Source organism: Mesocricetus auratus, unplaced genomic scaffold (assembly GCF_017639785.1).
Source record: "Mesocricetus auratus isolate SY011 unplaced genomic scaffold, BCM_Maur_2.0 Super-Scaffold_100011, whole genome shotgun sequence".
NCBI lineage: Eukaryota > Metazoa > Chordata > Mammalia > Rodentia > Cricetidae > Mesocricetus > Mesocricetus auratus.
Window position 1 is genome coordinate 54,098,248 of NW_024429195.1, and position 26,031 is coordinate 54,124,278.

General features: G+C 42.4%; 1 protein-coding gene across 3 annotated transcripts in view; it reads right to left on the minus strand.

Moving 5' to 3' along the window:
• Positions 1-10,503: 10,503 nt before the first annotated feature.
• Ptprb (protein tyrosine phosphatase receptor type B) overlaps positions 10,504-26,031 on the minus strand; it is a 101,046-nt gene continuing 85,518 nt past the window's right edge. For all 3 annotated transcript variants that reach the window (XM_021233752.2, XM_013121544.3, XM_005081479.4), the window contains 3 exons: positions 23,512-23,647; positions 19,671-19,791; positions 10,504-16,077 (listed from right to left, as the gene is read on the minus strand). In XM_021233752.2, the coding sequence (XP_021089411.1) occupies positions 16,055-16,077; positions 19,671-19,791; positions 23,512-23,647 (280 nt within the window). In that variant the 3' untranslated portion in view covers positions 10,504-16,054. The remainder of the gene's footprint in view (positions 16,078-19,670; positions 19,792-23,511; positions 23,648-26,031) is intronic.

Sequence of the window (26,031 nt, forward strand, 5' to 3'; positions counted from 1 at the left end):
TGGAGTTTGAAAGAGAGATACGGTGATGGCATTCCATAATATTTTAGCCACATACAACAATCATAACCTCAAGAGTAGGGATAGTAGCGAATTTATTAGGAAGTGATGAGTTTGAGTTTTGACTTATCAGCATCTTCAAAGTAACTTAAGTTGTAGGCTTATAAGGTTTAGTTTTTAGGGATGGTTGTGTTTAATGACTGGTTTACTAAATGTAATGTCTGACTCCTGTGTGCTGAATACTATCATTTTTCCTGCCCACAGGGCTTATTTCACACCCAAAACCAAGGCTTCCACTCAGTTTTTACTACACTAATTTGCCGACAGTATTCATCCCTGTAAAAATCATCTCAAATAACTGCTTCTGGGTCTGGTTGGGCAAGGGTAGGCAGGTAAGTCTTCATTATTCCACACTTCCTGCAGGTCTGGGAAGTAGGGAGTGGAGGCAGGAAGGAATCAGAACTATCAGAGCTACATCCAAGCGCTGGGACCTTTTACAGATTATCTGTGTAGAGACTGAATGATGACACTTTTCTTATAGTGACGTCGACCCGGCTGTTCAAATAAATAAGTGTTCCAACTCAAGTGACTCATGTTGTACGAACATTAAGTTCACAGCCAATTTGTCAATAGAAGAAAACTATCACTTCATTTTTTAACTCAAAAGTGATGCTTAGATTTTGAGCTATAATTCTTAACTTTGGCAAAAAGACTGATGGAAGTCCCCCAAAATTATATCAGAGCCACACTGGCATTGCGTTCAGCTTGGGTGCCATATTTTGCAGGAAGCTAGGAGGCTGAAAGCTGTCATCTGAGGACTAGTTTAAGAAACTACTTTCTTGAGAACTCTAAAGGCAGCCATGATATGTGATTGAATTGCTGTCGTGTGGAAAGGGATTAGAGTTTGATTTTGCAAATTAGCATGGTAATAGAAACAGGGGAACTTTGTTTTAGGGGCCTGACTTCCAATTTTGGTTTCATCATTTACTAGTTAGATAAGTGATATAAACGCTCCAAATCTCAGATATCTTATCTGCAAAATGGGGGTGTATTCATTTACTGTTATTAATGTATCACATTACTGTACATTTAGTGACTGAAAGCAGCATAAATGTATTATCTTTTAATTGCAAAGGCTAAGCTCTAAAATAGGTCTCACTGGGATCAATCAAGAAGAAGTTTGAGGGGCTGTGTTCTTCTTGGGGGCTCTAGAAAGAATCCATTTCCTTGTTTTCTCCACCTTCTTCAGGCAGATTGCAGTTTTTGGTTGGTCACCCCTCCCCCAATCTTCAAAGCCATCAAAACTGGGCCAATGCTCACTGTCTTCTATGCCTATGTACAGGATTTCTGTTCTCTTGTGATATTTAGAATATTCTGGATTGTTGCTATGTTTCTCACTGATTGGCAACCCTAATCCCAACCACAAAGTTAATTCCCTCACACATCTACAAGTTGCAAAGATCAAACATCAGGATGTGGACATCTATGTAGGCCCATTACTCTCTCTACTACAGGGAGAGAATATGAGGATTAAAAACAGTACCACATCATACTCCACAAGTGTGCACTCCTCAGTACAGCATAAGAACATGGGAAATACGAGCACCTAACACTTTTGCCTTTAATAGCCTGTGTGAGTTTACAGGGTTTGTAGGGTTACCTCTACAAAGTACCATAAAGTAGGTGACTTATGCAACAGGAGTCTATTGTGTCAGAAGTCCTAAGTGTGAGGACTTGGAGATCAAGACACATTGAGAATGGCTTCTTCTGAGGCCACTGAGGGAAGGGATCTATTCTAGACCTTTCCTCTAGACATTTCCTGAAGTCCCTGGTAGCTTGTTGGCTTGTGGATTTACCAGTCAATTATTTCATTCATATTTCTGCATCTCCTGATTCATGGTTATGTACATTTTTTCTTTTTATAAAGATAACAGACATGATAAATTGGGGCCCTACCCTACTCAAGTGTGACTTTATCTTAACTAATTACAACTACAATAGCTCTGTTGACAAATAAGGTCACATTGTAAGGTGCTAGGGAACCAGGTTTTAATGTGTGAATTTTAGGGAAATAGAACTCTAACCCTAATAGACTTCAAACAGATATGGCTCAGCCAATGGATGGAAGTATGAGCAGACAGAATATTTTCCAGAATAAAAGGATATGTCTCTGTAAGATGTCTGATTATGGAAGGGGTATTGAGTTTCCCAATTGCTAGTCAATGAGGAGGAATTTAGTAGACTCAAGCTCTTGAAGACTAAACTTTTTCAGGAGACAAATGCTGTGCTCTGGATATAAAATGTTCTCTGCAGGCTTGATTACATACCAAAGGCCCAATCCCTAACTGTTGGCACTAATTTTCGAAGGTGGTAGATTGAGCAAGTGGCGCTTAGCTCCAGGAGGTGGGTCAGTGAGGCTGTGTCTTTGAGAGACATCCCTCCCTTGCCTGCTCCGCTTTGCTTCCTAGTATGGGATTAACAATCTTATTCCACAATGCCTTTCCTTTATGACATGTCTGCATAGCTAGGAAAGCCCACAGACAATAGGCTGACGCCTATTAAACTGTGAGCCAACCTCTTTCCCCCTTTTGTAAGCATAGTGTTTTGTCTGATACTGGTTAAAATGACAAGACATACAGAGTAATGGAGAAGATTGGCTTTAAGAAATGGGATTGTTAATGTCGTGGGTTCCTGATGACACTGGTTTGTGAGAGGACCTTGGAAAAGTTTAGAGACAATGGCTACAGGAACCCTAACATGATGCAAGCAGAGATAAATGGGTGGTTGTGGTTCAAGTTCAGAAGAAAGGAATTCTGGCCGGAGTCTGGATAGTTAAGAGTGTGCCCATGAGGCAGCATATGGAAATATAGAGTTCATTAGGATTTAGACTAGAAGTCGTTCATGTTAGAATCTGACAAGACCTTATCTACACTCTGTCCATGTCCTGAGACTCTTCAGCGGAGAGGTTTTTGTTTGCTTGTTTTTTTTGTTGTTGTTGTTGTTTTGTTTTCTTTTTCGTTTTCAAGACAGGGTTTCTCTGTGGCTTTGGAGGCTGTCTTGGAATTAGCTCTTGTAGACCAGCGTCTAAAGATGCTAATAGTAACTAACCAGGTGAAGGAAATGTCTAGACAGGTTACCATCATATGATTGTTTCCAGCTGCTTTTAGTCATTTGCATTGAGACCTGGGAACAAAGCACAGAGAGCAAAGGCCTGGAAACCTGTACTTTGATGAGAAAATCAAGTAGAGAGCCTGGCTTCTGAAGAGATTACCATCTTTAGACATAAGCCAAGGGCTGGGGAGATGGCTTCATTAAGAGCACGGGCTGCTCTTCCAGGATCAATTCCCAGCATCCACATGGAGCCTCTCAACTGCCTGTAACCTGGGTTCCAGGCAATCTGATGCCCTCACCTGACCTTTCCAGGCACCAGGCACGAATGTGGTCTTTGGGAACCAGGCAAAAATGTGATGCACAGACATACATGCTGGCAGAACACCCATATACATAGAAATAAGTAAAATAGTTTTTAATTGAGGAAAAAAGATACCTACTGAGCATTGAAACAATAGGAAAGATACTGTTGAGGGCAACACAGAGATTAGACACTATCCATCCCAGGCTCAGAGGAGGTGTCTTAGTTAGGGTTTCTATTGCTGGGACGAAACACCATGGCCAAAATGCGAGTTGGGGAGGAAAGGGTTTATTTGGCTTACACGTCAGCATTGCTGTTCATCCCTGAAGGAAATCTGGACAGGAGCATGGAGGCAGGAGATGATGCAGAGGCCATGGAGGGGAGCTGCTTATTGACTTGTTCCTTACGGCTTGCTCAGCCTGCTTTCTTTTTTTTTTCCTCAATATATGTTTTATTTAAATTAGAAACATGCATGCTTCACATGTCAATACCAGCTCCCTCTCCCACCCCTCCGCCCTTGTCACTCCACCAACCCCCCACCCAGCCCCCAACCCAGTCCCCACATCATTCCCCAGGGAGGGTGAGGCCCTCCTTGGGGGGATCTCCAGAGTCTGTCATTTCTTCCAGGGCAGGACCTAGGCCCTTCCCCATGTGTCCAGGCTGAGAGAGTATCCCTCCATGTGGAATGGGCTCCCAAAGTTCATTCGTATGCCATGGTCAACACTGATCTACTACCCAAAGGCCCCAGAGATTTCTGAGGCCTCCTCACTGACACTGCATTCATGGAGTCTGGATCAGTTCCCTGTTAGCTTCTCAGCCATCAGTCTGGGGTTCAAGAGCTCCCCCTTGTCCGGTCAGCTGTCTTTGTGGGTTTCACCGGCACGATCTTGACCCCTTTGCTCTTCACTTCTCCATCTTTGCTACAGTGCAGTTCAGTGTTTAGCTGTGGGTATCTGTCTCTGCTTCCATCACTCACTGGATGAAGGTTCTAGGATGGCACATAAGGTAGTCATCAACCTTATCATCAGGAAGGGGCTATTAATGTACTCTCTCTGCTATTGCTTAGTTTGCCAGTTGCTGTTATCCTTATAGATCTCTGGAGATCTCACTAGTGTCAGCTCTCTCCTCAAACCTATAATGACTCCACCTATTATGGTATCTCTCATCCTGCTCTCCTCTATTCTTACCTGGACTCAATCTTCCTGCTCCCTCTTGTTTTCTTCTCCCCTCCTCTTATCCCCTCTGTTTTTCCTGGTTCCCTCTCCCCTTCCCCCATGTTCCCAATCTGCCCAGGAGAGCTGCCTCATTCCACTTTTCTGGGGTATCATGCATATCTCTTGGGAACCTCCCTGTTTCCCAGAATCACTGGCACTGGGATTGTAGTCAGCCTGCTTTCTTATAGAACCCAGGACCATCAGCCCAGGGACAGCGCCATCCACCATGGACTGGGCCCTCCCCCACTGATCACAGAATGAGGAAATGCCTCACAGCTGGATCTCATGGAGGCATTTCCTCAGCTGAGACTCCTTCCTCTGATGACTCTAGCTTGTGTCACGTTGACACACAAAACCAGTCAGTAGAGTGTGAAAGAATAAATTTGATAGACACAGCCCTTAAGAAGAGCTACTCCAGGATTTCCTGCTTGTGCAGTGTTTCCTCAGAGAGGATTTTCCCTCTTTCCATGCCCTTAGGGGCCACTGTAGGCATGACCAAAGGGGATCCCAATACCGTTTAAGGTTCTGGTAGAGCTTGGTGTTGTCATGCAATGGTGAATTTTCAGATATACAGAAGGTAAGACTTATGGGAACAAGGCAACTTCCACTTATTTTTCAGAGAAAAGCTTGGGATGTCAGCCAGTGTGCAGCAGGGTCAGTTTCTGTGAGAACCTCTGTGAGGGCCATGCGAGTAGAGTTGAAGTCATAATGAGCTCTTTAGGAAGTTAAAGGTGCGGGGAATATGTGGCATCCTCCAAAGAAAGCTATGGGCAACGAGGGGAGGGACCTTGTGGCTGCCAATGGAAAGCCACAGGTCCAGAGCTGCCAAGACCTCTGGGACTCACATCTTGCCACGTGTTGGGATGCCAGACACACAGCTACAGGATTTGGTGTTTGGCCTGCTGAGTTTTGGTTTTGCTTTGGTCTCACCAGTCCTGTCTGTGCTCCCATCCCTCCCTTTTGGAATAGGGATATTTACTAGGTCTCATTATATGTTACCATCTGATTTGACTTTTTAAAGAACTTGTGGTAGTTTTCCTTGAGCCTCAGAGGGTTTCAAATTGGGCTTCTGAAGGATGCTGGAGATGTTGAGACCTAGGAGGCTCTGTGACATGGACAGAATGCATTTTTGCTTTATGAGTTGTTCTTGTGCCCTTGGGGACAGGGCAGAACAGGACATTTCAGCCACAGACCCACATGTGAAGCTTGGCCTCCATGGGAAGTACTATTGCTTGTGGAGGTGGTTGAAACTTTGGGAAATGGTGCCGAGTATCCTGTATGGGCCCTCCATTGCTGTCTCTCTCTTTCTTTGTTTTCATCACGATCTGAGATAGGCAGTTTTAACCTACCATCTCTTTCTCCATGCTGTTTCTGCCTTACCATGGGACTAAAGGCAATGGTACCAGCCAACAAAAGACTGGGATTCCTAACCTGAGATGCAAAATAAATCTTTAACCCTTTAAAATGTTTTTCTCTCAAGTATTCACCACAACAAAAAACAAGCTTTAAAAAAATTGGACAACATATAATCTTTAAAATGCTGCCTTAAAATTCTAAAAAAAAACCCTAAAAACAGAACTATCATGTCATCCAGCAGTCCCACGACTGTATATACATCCAGAGTAGGTGAAGTCATTATGGCAAAGAGATACTGACATTCCCATATTTATTGAGGCTACTTACAGTAGCTAAGACTTTGAGTCAAGCTAGGTGTCCATCAGTTTATGTATAGACTAGTTCCAACAAAAAAAATGAATGAGCAGAATGCTGTCATTTACAATAACACATGAACCCGGGGGGTCATTATGTTAAGTGAAATAAGCCAGAAACAAAGACAACGCCTATGCTCATTCATTTTTAGAAAGTGTAAAGCTGATCTTGTAGAACAATCTAGTGAATCAGTGGTCATTTGGGATGGGAAGGTTATTTGAGATTAGGTGGGGGAAGGAAAGAAGCTGGATGAAGGAAACCAAAACACATTTCAACAGGGAGAATGAATTCTGCTACTCTATAGTACGCTATGAGACTTACCAAGTACAACAGTGAATGATATATTTTAAAGTAGCTAAAAACTTCCAACATATAAAAACGACTAATATTTGAAGAAGTAGACGAGCTTATTACCATGATTTAATCACTTATTGTGTACATGTGTCAAATTATCATAGCATACTGTATAAAGACATCCAGTGTGTTTCAATTAAAAATTAATATTATACAACATAAAAGACAAGGTTTTAAAACATAGTCAATGCCAGGGAGCCACACCATTTCTCAGAGGTAGAAATGTCCCCCGGTCTTGTCTGTGCTTTCCTGAGGTTGGGTGCCATCCAGCAGATAGTTACTGAAGCCTTATCTGGAACCTGGGTAGGTAGACTACAGACATACCAGCTAGGTGATTCTTCTGACCAAACAGTTTGAATGCGTGCAGGAAGTTCACACTATTTTATGCATAGTGTAAAATTAAACCCAAGGTTTAATTGAACTATCTGAAAGACTATAAAGCTACAAGACCTTCCAGAAGTGACAGGTTGTTGGCAGAGTTTTATCCCCTTATTGGTTTCTGGTTAATTGTCTGAGGCCTCCCACTCTGTTACCCTCTTCTTCTCGCTCTCTCTAGCTATGTATTGGCCCCTATATGGATTGACTCACTCAGACTACCCAGTTGGCTGCACTGAATTGGATTTGGCAGCTTTGTTGGGGGGAGAGATAGGACCTTGAGGCCAAGCTATTGCCTCTGACTCCTTCTAGGTGCCACTAGCCCCAACCAAACTGTGATGCCCTTTCTGCCATTCAACTTTAGGCCAATGCTGCAACTACTTCTGGATGCTTCTCTGAGGCACTTAACAGTTAAGCCTCCAAGGGCTATATAACTTCATCCTGGCTTTTTATAGTAGAAATGGGTTATATGTATTTTTGATTTTAGTTCATCTCCTAGCTGATTTTAGGGTTACAACTTCAAAGTCAGGAATGTTGCAGTACCAGTGAAGGCCCATTAAGGGAAAGCTTTTTTTTCCTGGCCAAGACAATAGAATCTACCTAAGGTCTGGGTAGAGACCTAACATGCTAAGCTCTCCAAAATATAAGATCTAATCCAGTCAGGTGGTCAACTGGTTAAGGATAACCCATCTGGGAAGGTGAATTTACTCAAGCCATGCAAATGGATTGCCAACTCCTCCATTTCAAGGTCTTCTCTGTATTTGGACATCATCTCACCAAATCCAGAAGTCCCCCACATGTGTCCATTTCTCTGTCTGACACTCCTTACCAGGTTCCATTCTGTTACCAGATACATCACTGACTAAATTTGTTCCTGTATATCCATGGGAGGAATAATTATTCCTTAAATGAGATAATACATGATCCTTCCTATACATCACTGAGCAATAATTCATTCCTGTATATCCATGGGAGGAATAATTATTCCCTAAATGAGATAATACATGTTCCTTCCTAGAATCCCTGCTCTCCATGCAGTTGTTAAGGAGCCTACAGTCCTCGCTCAGAAAAGCATAATTTTTCCTCGGGTACTTTGAACTTTTTCACTGTTTCTCTGAAGTTACCTCCCTTTTGCCATGTGGCTCCCTCCCAAATCTCCATGCCTAGCTTAAATGGCATAATGTTTTTTCTCTTTTCCATCTCCTTTTTCTGGGCAGCTGCCAAGATTTACAGCTAGCCTGCCTTCTGGTTTTTCTTTTAAACTGTGATAAAATCCTCCTCAAACTTCCCTTGACGCTGTTCTTAAATGACTTTATTAATGAGACTAAGGACCCTGAAAGGGTTCTCTCAGTAACACATACACCCAAAGTGGGGTTTCCCAGAATTCCCACTTACAAGGAGAGTGGTTCTCAACCTGTGGGTCAGGACCCCTTTGGGGATTGCAAAATATAGGTATGTACATTACAATTCATCACAGTAGTGAAATTGCTGTTATGAAGTAGCAGTTAAAATAATGTTATGGTGGGGGCCAGCACAACATGGAGAACTTAAAGGATTGCAGCATTAGGAAGGCTGAGAACCACCAGGCCAGGGAAGCACTGGCTTTCCTTGTTTTGCTCCTCTTGACTCCTTTGCCTTCTGGTCTCTAAGATCCATTGAGTTTCCAGTGAGGCTTGTTTATCCGATTTATGGGTTTGTCATGATGGTCATTTCTTTCTCTTTACATCTTCTACTCTAAGTGAACATGCCACCCCACAAAGATGATCACTGCCCCTTTGCCTAAAGCATTTGCTATCCCTAAGAATTGTCCAATCACATTCTTGGACCTTAGAGGAAACAGAGGGGATTGAGTTTAGAGTAAGCAACTTACTCGGGGAGAGATATTATAGGAGAAAAGAAAGACTCTTGCTCCATGAAGACACTGGAGAAAAGGCAATGCACGTGTGTTAACTTGCATAAACATGGAGTCATATGCAATGTGTGAGACACCAGGAAAGGGCCAGACAGCTGAAGTCTAAATAACACCCAGGGGTGCAGAGGGGAACAGATGCTTGAAGGAGAGGGGCTTGGAGTATTCTGCATGGTAGTGATGACAAGTTATTGAAGGAGCAAGGGGAAAATATGATGTGAGTGCAGGCTGTCTCAACAATACTGTCAGCACAGTGATAGTTCCTTTAGGAAGAAACATACTGAAATTATAGATATCGAGCCTGACTTTGGGGTTTGCTAGCTTCTATTCTGAGGAACTAAGTACTTGCTAATTTCTCCAGGGCAGAGCCCCTGCATGGCTCTCTTGCTCTGGCAAAAATCCTGCCAGTTAATTTTCACCCATCTGTTACAAATAAAAATGCCTCCTTTTATAGGCTACGTGAAAACTTTCTTCTGGACTCAGGATGGCTTGATGTACTTAGCACTGATAAAATTTACAATGTATTATGTGTGTGTGTATGTGTGCGTGTATATGTGTATGTGTGTTGTGTATGTGTGGTGTGTGTGTGTGTGTGATGTATGTGGGTACATGTATGTGTGTACATGTATGTGTGTTGTGTGTGTATATATGGGTGTGTGTGCCTATGCATGTATTTGTTTTGGGGGTACACAGGAGTGTCATGGTGCACTCTTGGAGGTCAACTTATAGGAATCGTGTCTCTCCTCATATCACATGGGTTCTGTGGATCAAATGTTAGGTTATCAGCAAGCTCTTTTACTTGTCCAGGTGTCTCTTTGTCATGTCATTTGTTTTAAGAACAAATTAAGAACTAATTACCCTTTAGAGGGCAAAACAAATAATCCTGCTTCAGAAAACAAAGTGTTTCCTACAGTAATCATTACAACCTAGAAACTTCTTAGAAGGATTACTTTAATAGTCTTAAATGCGAATCTGTTGTTATACTTTTCAAAAACCAAAGGTTTTTAGAGTAGGTTGTTATAACCAAAACAAAACAGAAAATGCAACAACTGAATTCAGGACTTGTGAAGGGCACGCTGACCTTTCAACTGAAATGTGAAAGAGGCAAAGGGCAAACTCGTAACTCTAGAGTTCAACACAGCAACTCATTAGTAAATGTCACACTGTCCACTGGTGTACGTGTGGACTCTCCAAAGGACTCCCAGTCACCCCACCCCAGGCCAGCACTTCTGAGGATGCTCCAGCGCTGTTTGTCAAGAATGGTGTCTGTGCTTGCTAATGAACTACAGACGTGAAAACAAGCATTTGGGCAGAGATAGCCAAGCGCAGAGTCCATGTATGTGTTCACAGTGCCCCAGGGAAAGAGTCCCCAGTACAGCTGCAGGAACACAGGCTAAGACACCGCAGTCATCATGATAATGACCTGGAAGGATTTTCCAACTTAGAAACAGCCATTTCTGGGCTTTTTCTTGAGCAGAGGATGATACAAAGTGAGAAGCAAGAAGCAGTCAAGTATAAGACAGGACACTCACTTTCAACACGCAGCAGTTTTATTCCTACATTGGGGAGGGTGTGTGCAAGATTCCATATAGGCTCTTTTAACCACAATTACAAATCTGAAAATATATTAAGCACATACATTATTTAAATAGAAAGACCAGCGCGGTTCTTTGTTCAAACAACGTTGGTTACAAATGCAATAGTGTGGGTAGATGCTATGGTATTGAAAAAAATAGATTTATTGCCATTTTAACTATATTTGCAGAGAACATGTAAATGATTTTAAAACCATGAAAGTGCTCTATTATAGAACATAATAAGTTCAGCTGCTGGATTTATTTACAGTATATATATGTATGCTTCACACAGATGAAGGAGCAGCTAGCTTCACTTCTGTGGACTTTAGGGTTACTAGACATGATCTAACATCCTAAGCACACAGCCAGGAGCAGCTTCCACTCCAAACCATGCATGTACATGTGAACTGTGAACTATTCTCTAGAAGTGGAAGTTGAGAAGACAAACTTGCCCCTTTGTTCTTGGAGAATTTACAAGACCGAGAACTTTTAAGCCTCATAAACACTGGCCAAGATGAAGTGCTTTTTAAGTTGGGGCACTGGTGCCTTCTCTTGGAGTATGGCTGAGATCAGAAAGACTCTAAACTCTGGTTTAGACCTTCCCACTTAACCAGCAGATGGAGGCTGGTCATCTCTACTGGGCTTCTAAAATCAAAGTCACAGGTGTTCCTTTCTCCCTGTAAGGCATACTCACACACATAGCTATTAAAATACATCTCAGACATAATGGAAAAGCTTGCTCTTGGGGCAAGATAGTGTTTCTTAAAAGAAATTACTTGAGGCAGAAAACAGCCCAAACTAATCCTTCTTGTGACTATTCTAAGAAGGGACACATTACATTTGTCTGACAAGATTCACAGTTTTGAAAGACTTACTTTGGCATCTTATGTAAGACCAAGTGCATTGGCATATAGGTTAAAAACCAATCTTTGGTAAATCTTTTAATACATCTTTTATTTCCATGACATAAACTTCTACTTTGGGAGCTTTCACCAATAATTTCCTTATTTGATGAATGTTATCTATATAGATAATCCTTTAAAAAGTAAAATGCATACATTTATTCCAAGGAAGCCTCCATACAAGACAAGTGTTCTTTCAGCCAGAAATGTTTTCACTGCTAGACACATTTTTAGAAGAGAACAGATTTTTTTTTCTGTTATCATGGCAGAATCGAATGTCACCCTGAATCTCAACTGAAATGGCCAAAACACTCCCAAAGTTACCCTATACTGTAAGACACTAAGGTGCTGTGTCTGCAGTGACAGATGCTGTAAACTGAGTCATATATCTGGTTAGTTAAAAAACCAAATGAATCCAATTCAATTGTCCAATAAGCTAAATTGCAAATGGCATAGTCACAGTGAATCCCAGCCACAGTAATACGGGTTCAAGATTCCTTACCTGAAATGATTGTGATCAGAATCTGTTTGACTTTAAAAATAAGTTTGACATATTTGAACGACTATAATATGAATATTGAGGATGGATCCCATGTCTGAGCTTGAAATTCATTTCTGTCTCCCACATTCCCTGTACACAGAGCTGACGGTAAGTTCACTTGGCAGTTTTAATGGTCCTGTGTTCTGACTGACACATCACACAAGGAGGCTAGCTGTAGAACATACTACTGTGTCAGTATGTTCTGACACATTGGACTTTGGAGCATTTTGAGTTTCAGCTTTGGGGACTGGGGGTGGTCAATCCATCTGTCTTAGTAGAAATAAATAAATACTTACATGATGAGATTTTTAAAGAACCTCCCAAAGAAGGAAGACTCGCCCCTCTGTCATCATTTTCCTTCCTCCCTGCGGTCCTGGTCTAACAGTCCTGGTCTAAAGTTCCTTTTGCTAGGAAACATTCATTCAGCACTGGGTGCATTTCTGAGGCTCAGATTAAGAATCTTCCAGATGGGCATTTGAGCAGTTGTAGCATTTCTCTGTTGACACCTCAGAGATTAGGGCTTGCTCACTGGGGCTGCTCAAGCCTTCTTAACCACTCTTGTCTGGTCAATTATATTCATTTTTTTTTCAATGACCTTGTTTTCGAGTTCAACAAAGTTTCAACAGAACTCAGAAAACTTCTGAACTGTGTCTACAAACAAGCAGCTTATTGCTTATTCATCATTGCATGGTCAGATTTGGTCTGGGCAGCTTGTGTGAACAAAAATTCTAGAGGGTTCCATGGCTGGCACACTGAGGCAAATATACAGATCTAGTAGCTTCAAGGATTCAACCTTCCAAAATGCCTATAAACCAACTGAGCAAGAATTTAGTACATGGCAGATCATTTGTTTTTGGTCAAGGGAACAAAAAATGTTTAATAAAAAAGTTAGATCTTTAACACCAAGATAAGAGAAGCAGTATGAGAGCCCTATTTTTGTGTTGCTGGACATCTGTTAAACAATTTCGTATTATTTTTCTCGCATCATTTTTAGGATTTCTTCCAAGAGGTAATAACAAAATTAATTACAGAGCCTCCTAAATATAACTGACCCCAAATTGCTGCCTTGTTACCGTTTTTATGTTGAAAAAATTAAGTCTTGATGGCTCTGCTATAATCCTGAGGGTGTGGAATGTTAGCAATGAAGGAAAGGAGATGAGATGGACGGAAGATAAAATCACACCCCACTGGCACAGGAGCGACCCCATAGGAAATAGGAGCAAACAGTGGAAAAGGGGGCCCTGGGCCCTGAAGGGTGGGAAACTCCTCAGATGAACATCTGCAAGCCCGGAGAGGGAGACGCGTCTTTGAAAAGTCTGACCCAAGAGTGGAAAAGTTGGCAGCTTTCCAGGGAAAAGCAGAATGATAACGTAAAATTGACTTAATGTGAAGAGATTAAAGGAGTTAATTATAAGGAGCCTGGGCAAATGATTACTAAGATGCAAAACAGACTCTCTCAAGGCTGGATAGCCTTGAAGTGCTTTGAAGCCTCCCAGATTGAAGATCAGCGCTCAGGTGCTGACAGGATGCCCGCCAAGGCAGGAAGCGGGTGGGGTGTTTACTAGGCACAGGCACAGCCACAGGACACAGTAAGGCGAGATGCATCCAATGGGGTGGATGGCAGAGAAACCTTTGCTTTTCTCTCCTTGCTTATTTTGTGGTACCTGAGATGAAGCCCTGGGGCTCCCACATGACAGGCAAACACTACCAGTAGCTCCATTTCCAGCCTGGCTGTCTGCTAAATTCAACGTGGATAAACTAGATTTGTATTTCACCTTCCTGAGAGAGAGACTGCATAGCAAAACATTTATTGCTAAGGGGTTTAAAAACTAGCATAGAGAAGGAGAAATCAGTGCTTTCTGGAATAGGCGACAAGAACATATGATTTTCCCTGGTTGTGTGGCTGTGCCCGTCTCTGTGATTCCTTGATTCTCCCGCAGATGTTTTGAGGGTGTGCGAGTGCCATTTATGATGACAGACCTGCAGTATTTTGTGGTTGTAATTTCTGGTTCGTGCAATTTTATTCGCTTTCTCTTCTGTATGTAGTGGCTTGCTAGCAGGTACCTTCAAGAAGGTAACCACTGTGCCCTCATCCCCTGCCTGGGCCCTCTCTTAAGTTCTATTCAAAACAGTTACAATGCTAATTTCACGGTCATTATGCTTTCTCTTTGCCAACAAAGAAACAGGTTTTGGAACAGCGCCTGACAGGTTCCAGGCACTTGCTGCAACTTTTCTCAATGAGCTTCTCTTTCCGGATCACCAATGTGCTCTGCACAAGCAACATCTGTTTACACCCTGTTCTGTTCTCTTGCTTGAGCGCTGGGGGAGTGGGGGCGGGACCTCTGGAGCCAGCCACACAAGCATGCTATGTCACTGCAGCTCTCCCAGCCTAGTTTTCCTTATTCTTCTAAGAAAAATGATTCCTAACAGATACCATACCAAAACCATGTCTGACCATTTCCCCCTTAGTGATGCATCTCCAAGCTTATGCCTCTGCTCCTTCTTTTTCCTGTCCAAAAGGTCCGATGCATTTCTGGATACAGGATCAGAGACTAACAGTGTTGTTTTCACAAGGTCACAGAGCACAGTAAGGACTCTGAATCCTCACTTCTGTTCACTAGCACCCTTAGGAACTGTTCCTCTGTTTCACAAACTTCAAATACCCCATAAGACATTTCCAGGTTGGGTGTGGAGTTACATAATCATGAATATCACAATATATTTATAAACTAAAGTTGCAGTGATTTTAGGTACAGCTAACTATTTTCAATTGTTATGCCAATTATATCCATTTTTGTTACGGGAATTTACGATATGTACCAAAAACACATATGTTTAAGAGAAATGTGACATTTCTGCAAAAGAAGCCCTGAAATTAACAAATGCGACTTCTTTTTCTGGACCTTTCTCAGAAAAGATCTAGGCATTGGGCCTTGATTTGGTCAATGTCCACTTTCTAATGCACTGGCATGTTTATAGGCAACATAAGGCACAGATCTTAAAGATGAAATGGGTAGGGTGTGTGGTGCTAATTATATTAAATGAAGCTTCAGTTAGGTAGTCAACATTGTAACTGCATCAGCTTACTTAAAAAAGATCTTTTGAAAGATTTTAAGACTAAGCACAGCTGGTTTTATTTTTAATTCCTTGTATAATGTAGATATTTCTATAAACTTGTTTGTATATCATGCTTTCTTTGATCAGGGACATGATCTACCACAATAGCTCTTTCCAAAGGAAAACCAAGTCTGAATGTTGAAGAGATGTACCCTACTTTGTACAGGAGGTTACAGTCAGAATAACAGCTGGCATTATTGTCACTAGGGATTTGTCACATCTGTTAGCATTATTCTCCACCAGAACCTTCAACCCGGCAGTCACTGCAAGTCTCAAGGTCCTTAAGCTGACCATGGCTTGTAACCCTGGGAAGACTCAGAAAAAAAGCTTCTAGTTTAGACAAAACACCCAGCTCAGCCTTGGTGCTGTCTACCCTTCAGTTTTTTAATTTATGTTTTAATTTCTTGACATATGCTCTACCACCAAGGTGCAGCCACAACCCTAGTCTTTCTTTGATCATTATCGTCTTTAGATCCCAGGGTTCGTTAATAAAGCAGCAGCTATGCAAAACTAATCTTGTGGCATGCTCTCTCCAACTCTGTTCTTTGCACACCCAGTGGGTATCAAGCTAGGCAAGAAACAGCCCCAGAGAGTGTCCTTGCAACTTTCTCTACACACATTCACCAGTGGTCCTGTCATACAGGCTGACTCAGTTTATGTAGAACAAGCCATGAACACTTTAGTGTGGAAAAATAGTATTATATAAAGCTTAATATTAAACATTATGAAAAATACATATTTACAGGAGAAACTACAAAATACAAGTATATATACAATAATATCTGTTACCTTTAAATTACATAAATTCTTTAACATTCTCCAGATTAATAAATTATACATAGTATCAACAGAAATAGCTGGCACCTCCACAGGGCATGAAGCAAGATCTGGTTTTTAAAAGTCACACAGTGAAAAACTTTTATCCAGGGTATCTTCAGGGGCATCTTTAATGTCTCGAGTAGATGGCATCTGGAAGCAAAAAAATGGTGTGGTTAGAAACTGGAGAGCAGTGGCTCTCAACCTGTGGGTCACAACCCCCCTGGCAAACCTCTGCCACCAAAAATATTTACATTCCAATTCATAACTACAGTTATGCAGTGGCAATGAAAACCATTTTATGGTTGGGGTCACCACGACATGAGGTGTATGAAAGGGTCGCAGTTAGGATGTTGGGAGCCACTGTTCTAGAGGGACATAGCAGGAGTGTCTCTGCTGTTCTGCTTATGAAATTTATACATGAAACACACTGGTGAACATGACTAAACTCCATGTGATTTAGGATAGAACCTTGCTACGGAGCCATCCCACTCCGTTTAGAAGTGCAGATTCCTGAACTTAGAAGGGGATCCTGAAGCCTCCATCCTGCCTCTGAGGTTCAGGGGGAGCCACAAGCCCAGGGGCAGAGTAATTTTGCCAGTTACACAGCTTGTCCACACTAAGCAGTTCTGAATCCTAGTCTTTGGGATGGCGGTTATCTGTTTGGAACCCACAGTTAGCTTCTTTCAGGCACACCCAAGATTCAGTTTAAAACGATTCTCAGACAAGTTAACACAAGACAAAGGAACCCCCACGATCTTACCCCACCAACCTCCACCATCCTGGAGTTTCTTAAAGAAACTGACATGCAAAAGCCTTAATTTGTTTCACTGATAAATTAGGGGGTTATTATTTACAACACAAAAGATTATCTGATTTACAAAGCAGTCCTCTAAATAGCTCTGTGTTTGGTTCTTTTCAGCTCACTAAATAACATGCTGGCTGGGTGGGCAGGAATTGAAGACACTGGGGACAAGTAAACCTTAGGAGATGTCAGCCGAGCTACACTTAGAAACAGAGAAGGCAGGGCCCAAGGCATGTCTGTCAAAGAGACCGCATGAGTAGATCTCAGACCACGGCAAGGAACCAAGGCCTGTAGCATCCCTTCCCATTTAGAACCATACTGTGGTACCTTTGGTCGTTAACTTTGGGCCAGGGCAGGACTGAAAGTGTGCCCAATGAAGTTTGTAAGTTATTTTATTATTGAAGTTTTTATTTGAAAGATGTCACATTCTTGTTCTAGGTGATTTATAAAATAATAGAAAAACATCAGCTGGTTGTCTGTTCTTTAGAGATACTAATTGTTCCTGTTCGTTTTACATTCTGCATTTCTTAACTTGTGCCATGGTTGAGCTATATTTTGCCACTCAGTTTCGTCTCTGGTGTGATGATCCTGGAAAGTTGGGGGGAGACCTGTATGAAATGGAATGGGTGAGAGGAGACCAGAGATATTATAGTTGGTCTCAGAGTGGGTTAAGTTTCCCAGTTGTTATCAAAGAAGAAGCATGGCTTCTTCTTAGTTCCCTGCTTTCTCTCTCACCATATGTTCTCATCTGACACGTATGTGTGTGTGTGCATATGTGTATCATCTGATGTAATATAACTAGCTGATGGGCCCCATCAGAGAACAAATGCACAAAGTTAGTCTACTCACAGACTCCATTTCTTTCTTTGATGTATCTTTGTGGTTCTGCCTACTAAGTGTGAGCTCTATAATGGAGCTACAGCCCTACCCCAAGCCTCTTATCTTGATAAAGTATCTAGTTTCAAGCATTGTTTTTTAATAGCAACCAAGACAAACTTCTTCGTCAGGGTATCCTCACTATGACAATGCTGAAGCCAGGTGTGATGGTATCATGTGTGAAAGGTTCGGGCATTACGCTGGCCTGCTCTGTTACCTGGCTCCTTTCTGAGCCTTTGGCAGGACTCTGGGTCCTTTCTCAGGTAGTTTTTTCTGCCCTGGCTAGACTCAGGCTGATGAGTTCTGAAGAGTTGATCTCACCATTTCTTTTCCTTTAGACCTCGCTCATGGGTAACAAACCGACAAAGGAAATTGACTCATCCTCTCCACTGGGATGCCTCTTAATGCCTTAAGTCATCCAGACTCACTTATCTCAGTATATTTCATGGGACCTCTCTAGTCACTGCCAGCGATCTGGTCGATGGAAGGAGTTACCTTATGTTCAAGCTTTTCTCTATCTCTCTACTAAACATTCTCTTCAGCATTCTTTCTTCCTCTAAATCTCATTCTTCTAACTTTAAAAGCTAAACCTAAAAAAACTCCCGCCAGACACAGAGGCTTCCTGCCACTTCCCATCGTGGCTAAACCTGCCTCAGGGTGGGAACTGTCTTCCACCCGGGAGTGTCCTACTTTGTCTCTCCTGTTTATTCAGCTTGAAATGACAAATTCTTCTTTTCTATCCAGCTTTGCTCCTACCGTATTTCTTCTCCATACAGATGCCAGCAGCTTACAATGGCTTGGCTTGGGTTAGTGTCTGCTCGGGACACTCTAAGAGTTTTTCATTTTTTCCCCACGAATGAAGTTTGAGGTTTCCACACCTTTCTGCCTCACTCATGGAGAAAAAAGACACTTCTGCCAACAGATGGGAATGTGCTTATGGAGGCTGCCATCTCTGATGACATGGCCTAACCTGGGAGACAGACAGACACACCTCAAATGCTCAGTGATCTAGAGACCATGGCATTTAAATGTTTTATTTAAAAGCTTTTTATAACAGGGAGACAGGCCAGCGTAATGCCTGAACCTTTCAATGTGCCTCTAGTCAAAGTAGAAGGAATGCTTGAGCGTAGGACTCCAACGCCAATCTAGGTGGCATAGCCTTCATCTCACACAACAAAATAAAAGATCCCATTCTTAGTGACAGCCCTGTACTATTATAAGTGAATGTGCTCTGGTGTAACTAGTCCCTGTTATGACTTGGATATGACGTTTGTTTCAAGGGTTCATTACAGTCAAATGCTTGGTCTGCAGGGTGACAGTGTTAGAAAAATGACACGTCAAAACCTTTGGAAGATGGCGAGTCCTCAGAAGGAAGCTCTCCAGGGATTACTTGGTTGCACCTCTCCCAGCTCTCTCTTTCCCTGGCCTGGTGATGTGACCATTTGCCCCAGCTGCCCCTCCTGTCATTGCTATCCTCCATTCACCACGAGGTCCTCACCAGAACTGAGCTGACACAAGTGTCATGCCCTTGATCCTCCAAAGGTGTGAGCTAAATGAACTTTCTGCTGTGCATTGTCAGCCACCTCGTGTGTCTTGCTGTGATAATGCCAACCTCCTCAGTTGTATCACTGCTTTTCACCTGTAACTGAAAAGGCTCTGTGCGCAAACCATATTCTATATACTTAAGAAAACAGAAAAAATACCCAGTAGCAGACAGGAATGCGTGAAAGACACTGAAAATCTGACCAACACATTCTTCATTGCATCCATTTTGTTATCCCAGTTATGGTTTGAACAATGGGGGTGTAGCTCATTGTCAGCCCTGGGTATTATGCCAGCACAGAAAAAATTGTTAGGATATGAAGTTTCTGCTTAACTCTGGGACCCTTCCCTATTCTGCCTCTTCCCTCTGTTGCGGCTTTTGGGGGATTTGTTGGGTAGAAAAGGAAATGGGAGGTCCATGCTGGAGGAGCATTGAGATAGTACTAGTTTCCAGACTGAGTGTGTTTTTTGAAAACGGAACTTTAGGACGGGCGAACTGAAAGCCAGCGAGATTTGCTCTTACCTCTGTGATACTCTGGATTCACATTTTCGTAGATTGGAAACAGGGGGTTTTCTTGCTCATTGCGTAGTTTCCTGGCTCTGAGAACATCTCTCACACACTGATGCAGATATATGTACTGACACTGTGGAAAGTCAGAGAACGTGTCAGAGGAAGGTGGCCTCCAGCAGAAGAAAGGTAAGGGACCGTCATGAAATACCCACTGTTGCTAGATGATACAGGACTGTCATAAAATACCCACAGATCCTACTTGGCCTTATGCCATCTTGACCTTTTGAAAACTTACAGATTGTTTTTATGTGTGTGCATACCTGCTTGCATTTATGTGCACCATATATGTACAGGAGGCCTTGGAGGTTAAAAGATGGGGTTGGTTCCCTGGGACTGGAGTTACAGGGTGTTACCACCCATGTGGGGGCTGCGAACCAAACCCAGATCTTCTAAAAGAGCAGTAGGTACACCTAACGGCTGGGCTATCTCTCTCTCCAGATCGACACAACTCCTTTTTGTAATTATATTGCTTGTGGATGGAAGAGATAAGCTGTGAATGAACTCTGTTATACCGGGCCATGACTTAGTAATAAATTTTTTTGACAGTGATCCACCACGGGCTTGAAACTAATTACTCTCTATTAATTTGCCTTGTCTTAAATATCAACTTTTCTTTTCCCCATAGGATGTCCCTTCAAAAATTGATTACTTCTAGAATCATCAAGTACATTGTTACTGTACCCCCACTTAGTTCTTAATGAAAAATGAAAAAAAAGACTAATATAAGCTTCAAGTCACATAAGATTATTTTATCTAATTGGGGAAGCCCTGGCTGAGCACTGACATATTCCATTTCATTGAATTCCCCCAATCTTTGTAGAATTGTATAAGATTTATGATAGTACATGTATAGCCATTTGGTTCATGATTCCTGAGGGCAATGTTTACCAGAAGGGCAGACATGCATCCCTAGAAGACAATAAACTAGAGTTGTTTTATAAAAGGTTTGTGCAGGAGAAGAATCTCTTGAGATCATTTAGAGGAGAAAATATCAAATGAGTAAGAAAAAATGACCTTGAAAGAATCCGAATAAAGTATGACATTCCACATGATAACGATAACATGAAAGTGAGTTGGGTGTTCAGTGTGGCTAAAATACAGGTTGCCTGGGCATAGGAGACCCTCTCGATAGTCTCTTAAATGGGATGGAGACCTGATCCCACAATGAATGCCCCTGTGTTTATTATCATGAGAGCAGTCAGAATGCCCGACTTTTCTCCCTCAACAAGGTTTTGCTGCATCAAAATGTCCCACTGAGTTAGACTGCAAGTCTTCCCCAAGGCAGAAGGATAAACAGAGGAAGACATTCGCAAGCCCCTCTATGACCTCTTTATTTAGAAAGCCTCTCAGTTTGGTGTATTCATCAAAAAATTATCATTACCCGTGTTCCTTGGTATCCCAAGATCTCAAGGTGTATGAAATTTAGGATCACCTGTCCCTATGGTCTCAGACGAACTAAGTAAGGGCTCAGAAATTCCTTGCTCCTTTTCTGAAGTCATCACCCACAGCATTGAATGGTGAGTTATACCCTTCTATACCCATGCCCACACACATAGCCAAGCAAGTCAGGCAGGCCTTTGGTGAGCAAAGAAACAGCCCCCTGGCCTGGGCCAATGTGCGGACGCTGAGGAGACAGCTCAGTGCACCTGTATAGGTAGGAGGACATGGACTTGGGACTCCAGCACTGGAACCAAAAGCCAAATGTGGAAGTGCAGGGCTATAGTGCCAGCGCTGGGGAGGAAGAGACAGTTGCATCCCTGGGATTTACTGGTGAGTCACTTAGACGACCAGTGAGTGGTCAGTGAGAGACCTTGTCTCAAAAAGTAAGGGGAACAGCAACTGAGAAAGACATCCAGTGTTCGCTTCTGGCTTTCATGTGTACACACCCCAACACACATGCGTATGCGCACAGGAAGGAACATGTACACACACACACTATGTGGACACCTCTCAGAAGATAATGAGTTTGGTGTTAAGCATTTTGAGTTGGAGGTGAGTGGAATGTGTAGGCGGCACTGCACAGCAAAGCAGGTACTTAGATAAAAGTTAGGGAAGAAGAATCGGGTTTGGGAAACAGGTGTGTTCCTGGGAGTGGAGGGTGTACATGGACAAGAATGAAGATTCAAATAAATAAAGAAAAAACTTTATCTGGAACCCAGACACTGAAAATGTGAGTAGAGAAACATGGCCACGGAGCCTTCAGAAGAGTGGGAAGAGGAGAAAAGAGGAAACGGAGAGGATGCTCACGGAGGAGGAAGAGCTTTGGTTCATGGCAGCTGCCTCTGCTCTGGAAGCCAGGCAGTGATGGTTCCAACAGAGACCCTGCTTGGAGCCAATGTGCAGCCCAAGAGTTTGGACCAGTTTCTGGAAGTGATGCATAACCCAAGTTGTCTCTGAAACTAGCCAGGAGCCTGAACACACGCACACATGCACACACACACACTCAAGATTACTTACAATGTGTTAGGTACTTCTTCTCCAACTTACAGATCAAGTATAGTCTGAATTTGTGGAAGTGATACTTAAATGAAACACTGCCCTTGAGGAGGAACAGAGTTTGGTCTCCAGCACCCACAATGGTTGGTACACAGCCACCTGTAACCAGCCTCAGCTCCAGGGGAGCTCTCTCTCTCTCTCTCTCTCTCTCTCTCTCTCTCTCTCTCTCTCTCTCTCTCTCTCTCACACACACACACACACACACACAGATAAAGGAAAAAAGAAATGAAGGAAGAAGGAAAATACACACACACACTTCGGGGGGATGATACAACGGGGTAGCAGAACTGGTGAGTAGGTGCTGTCTGCAGGAGAGGCAAGGACACCAGGCTTTTGCCAAATCTGGTACAGAAGGTGAGATCCACAGGATATTAATACACGCTGCACCAGAAATAATAGGGGGCAGGGTAATTTTAGAATTCTGGTTTCAACAGAGCTCAAAGGGAAACTGTAGGATACTGGTTGTGGAACATAGCTGCTTGTGTGGTTTCCATGACTACTGTGGTTGTACATAGAACTTTTCATCCCCAGAAAATCTTTTAGATCTTGCCTTTCCTCTCTGAGTTATTTGAAGAAAAACTTGGGAAAGCCAATGAGAAGAGAATCTGAGCTTTGGAAAGTGTTAATGTAAAAAAAAAATGTCACACTTGGTATACATGAGGTGTATGCAGAGACCTGACTGTGGATCTGTAGGAGAATGACTTATAGTCAAAGGCTAGGATTTTCCAGAACAGGGTCCAAGCTTAGCCAATTCATGGCTATGGGTTTGTGACAACCTTCTAGCCTTAGCTTCCTAGCTTCGAAATGAAAGCAAATAACATGGGAGAGTATCTTCAAGCGATCTGCAAATGTCAAACATTGCCCAAAGGGAAACTTGTAACCTTCCCATTGAATATACAGTTCTTGGTGTATCCAGAGATGAGGATGTACATGGAAGGGGTGGAGCTAGGGGAGAGAAGTGATTAGAAATTTATGGAAGTATCTGTGCTTGTCTACCAGACTGCCTTAAAATGAGTTCTTAACTGGGATGGTCTAGCCAGCCCCCCACCTATAATGCTTTCCCAAAGTATACCTTCTTTCTTCCTACCTATCTAAATGAATTCTTCCCTGAGAAGATACTCAGTAAAGAACATATCATGCACTGAAGGTCATTGAAATTTGCTTCAAAATTTGAGATCCTAGAAAATATGTACGTTCACTTTTCTCTCTTGTTAAGGTGTCCTGGACAGTTTTGGGGCAGAGGTAATGAGTGAGGTGTGGGCAAGGGCACTGGTGTCCTTCAGCTTAGAGTTCTCACCTCAGTCTGGACCATGTGAACCCTGTGAAGTCTTAGGTCATGCACCGCTCCATAAATGTCCACGGAGTCCTTGGAGTCCAGCTGCTGGAGAATCCGGTCCAAGGCAACGAATGTCCCGGTTCTTCCCACACCAGCACTGGAGAGAAGCAAACAGAAGATGGGGTCTCTGATGTAATTTCCCTTCCATGACTACATCAGGAGACTCTGGTCATCTTTCTTCTGTTTCTCAAATTGTGGAAGAACACAGGAATCTTTCTTTCCACGGGCATGCTCTCACCAAAGAAAGATAACCCCATGGTCTACCCAGAGCCTCCATAGTCTACCTAGTGCCCCCATGGTCTACCTAGAGCCCCCATGGTCTACCTAGAGCCCCCATGGTCTACCTAGAGCCCCCATGGTCTACCTAGAGTCCCCATGGTATACCTAGAGTCCCCATGGTCTACCTAGAGTCCCCATGGTCTACCTGGAGCCCCCATGGTCTACCTGGAGCCCCCATGGTCTACCTGGAGCTCCCATGGTATACCTAGAGTCCCTATGGTCTACTTCTTCCCAACCTTCATCCTGCTGATGTAAGCACCACTATGACCTTGGTATATGTCAAGCCCATGCCTATTTTTATAATTTTCCTCTATACCTGTGAATCTATAAAGAACATTTTATACGTTGTGAACATTTACTAAAATGCTTAAGATACTACATTTTTTTGCCAAGTTCTCTACCCAGTACTCTAAGTATGGTTTTGAGATTTATCCATTTGTGATAGAGAACCAATTTCATCTCTTTCCTATATCTCTCATTTGCTCTTCTTTTTGTTCCTTCATTGTTTGCTTGCTTTTGTTTTATTTATTTATTTATTTATTTATTTATTTATTTATTTATTTATTTGAGGAAGAGTCTTGCTATATACTCATGGTCTTCCTGTCTTAGTCTTCCAAGTAGTGTTGGGCTCACAAGAACATGCAACTATGCTTGGCATAATTCCAACTTCTTTTAACTATTCTGAAGAAGCCATAAACAATTGCCAGTCCACTCCATACTGTAGACAATGGGATCATTTTCCGTTTTCTATTAAAAAACCATGCAGCAGTGAAATTCATTGTGCATCTATGTGGCAATTGCTCAGTAGTTGATAGCTAGAAGGGGCATGCTGGGTTGGCTTATAGGGTATGAACAATTTTTAGATGTTGTTAAATTGCTCCTTAACATGGGACTCTTGATGCTGTGCAAATTGCTGATACCTAGACCAGTTTGTTCTTATTCAACCCAGACAAAATTAGAGCCAGGAATACAGAAAAGGGAGAACTCATGCCTGCCTGCCCACTTCAATAAGTACTTTCATAAGGACTTTCTAGAGCCCTCAAGAAATTCCTTTTCATTCTCCATTCATACCGTGCATTGCATGCACTATACACATGCCAAGGTTTCTGCACCAATGTTGTCTTTAGCATTTAGCAATAGCAATCCACATAAAATGCTCACCATATAACACTTGCCAAGCAATGCTGCCTCCACCAGTAAGCAAACACCAACTCCTCCCTCAGGTTATTAAGACCAGTGAAACTTGTGACACAGTGGCATATGTAAATGTCCTCAACTTTGTCTTAAAAACTCAACTTTGAATACTTCCATTATTGACTATGGCACCCATCCCCACTGCACTGTTCTACTATTCATAAGTAAGTGCCAATATTATTTTTTGTTTGTTTTTGTTTTTTGAGACAGGGTTTCTCTGTATAGCCTTGATGTCCTAGAACTCACTCTGTAGACTAGGCTGACCTCAAAATCACAGAGATCTTCCTGCCTCTCCCTCCTGAGTACTGGGACTAAAGGTGTACACCATCACTGCCCAGCTCAATATTCTTTGTAGACACTCCCTCTGGTTATTTTGGCTGGCAATGAACACATTTATAAGCTGCAGAACAATTCTCCAGTGTTTCTGGAAGAAAGTGCCTGCTATTCTTCAGAAAGCAGGAGACCCCTGAGTGTTTCATATCTCATTAAAGCACTGAGGTCCAAAGACATATAAAAGCAGGACTCCAGGGGTGTGTGGCTGTTTGGGAGAAATTAACACACTTGACATTTCTTTTACTGTAGCAATTCTCTGCTCTTTATTTATTAGTGCCATTCAGTTAGGGCTATTAAAGTGTGCTGCAAACATTAATTAGCTAAACACCAGGCTGCCCAGAGAGAGAAAGATGACTTGTTAAACTGATTTTATGGACAGATGAACTGAAGCAAGGAAAAGTCAAGAGAGAAAAAGAAATTTAAGAGCAAAACTTGACTACAGACAGCTGGAAAGAGTTAGCTAAGTCCCGTTGCCTGTTCCCTGCCTTCTTTCCTGCATGTAAGGACATAGATTTCTCTTCTCTGGAGGGCATACACAGTTTCAGAGACAAGGTCCTTAACAGACACCAATCTGTCTGTGGCTCAATCTTGAAGCTTCCAGAATTGTGAAAGATAATTTTTTGTTTATAAATTGCCCAGTAAAGGATCACAAGTATGGAAAACATGATGCTAACA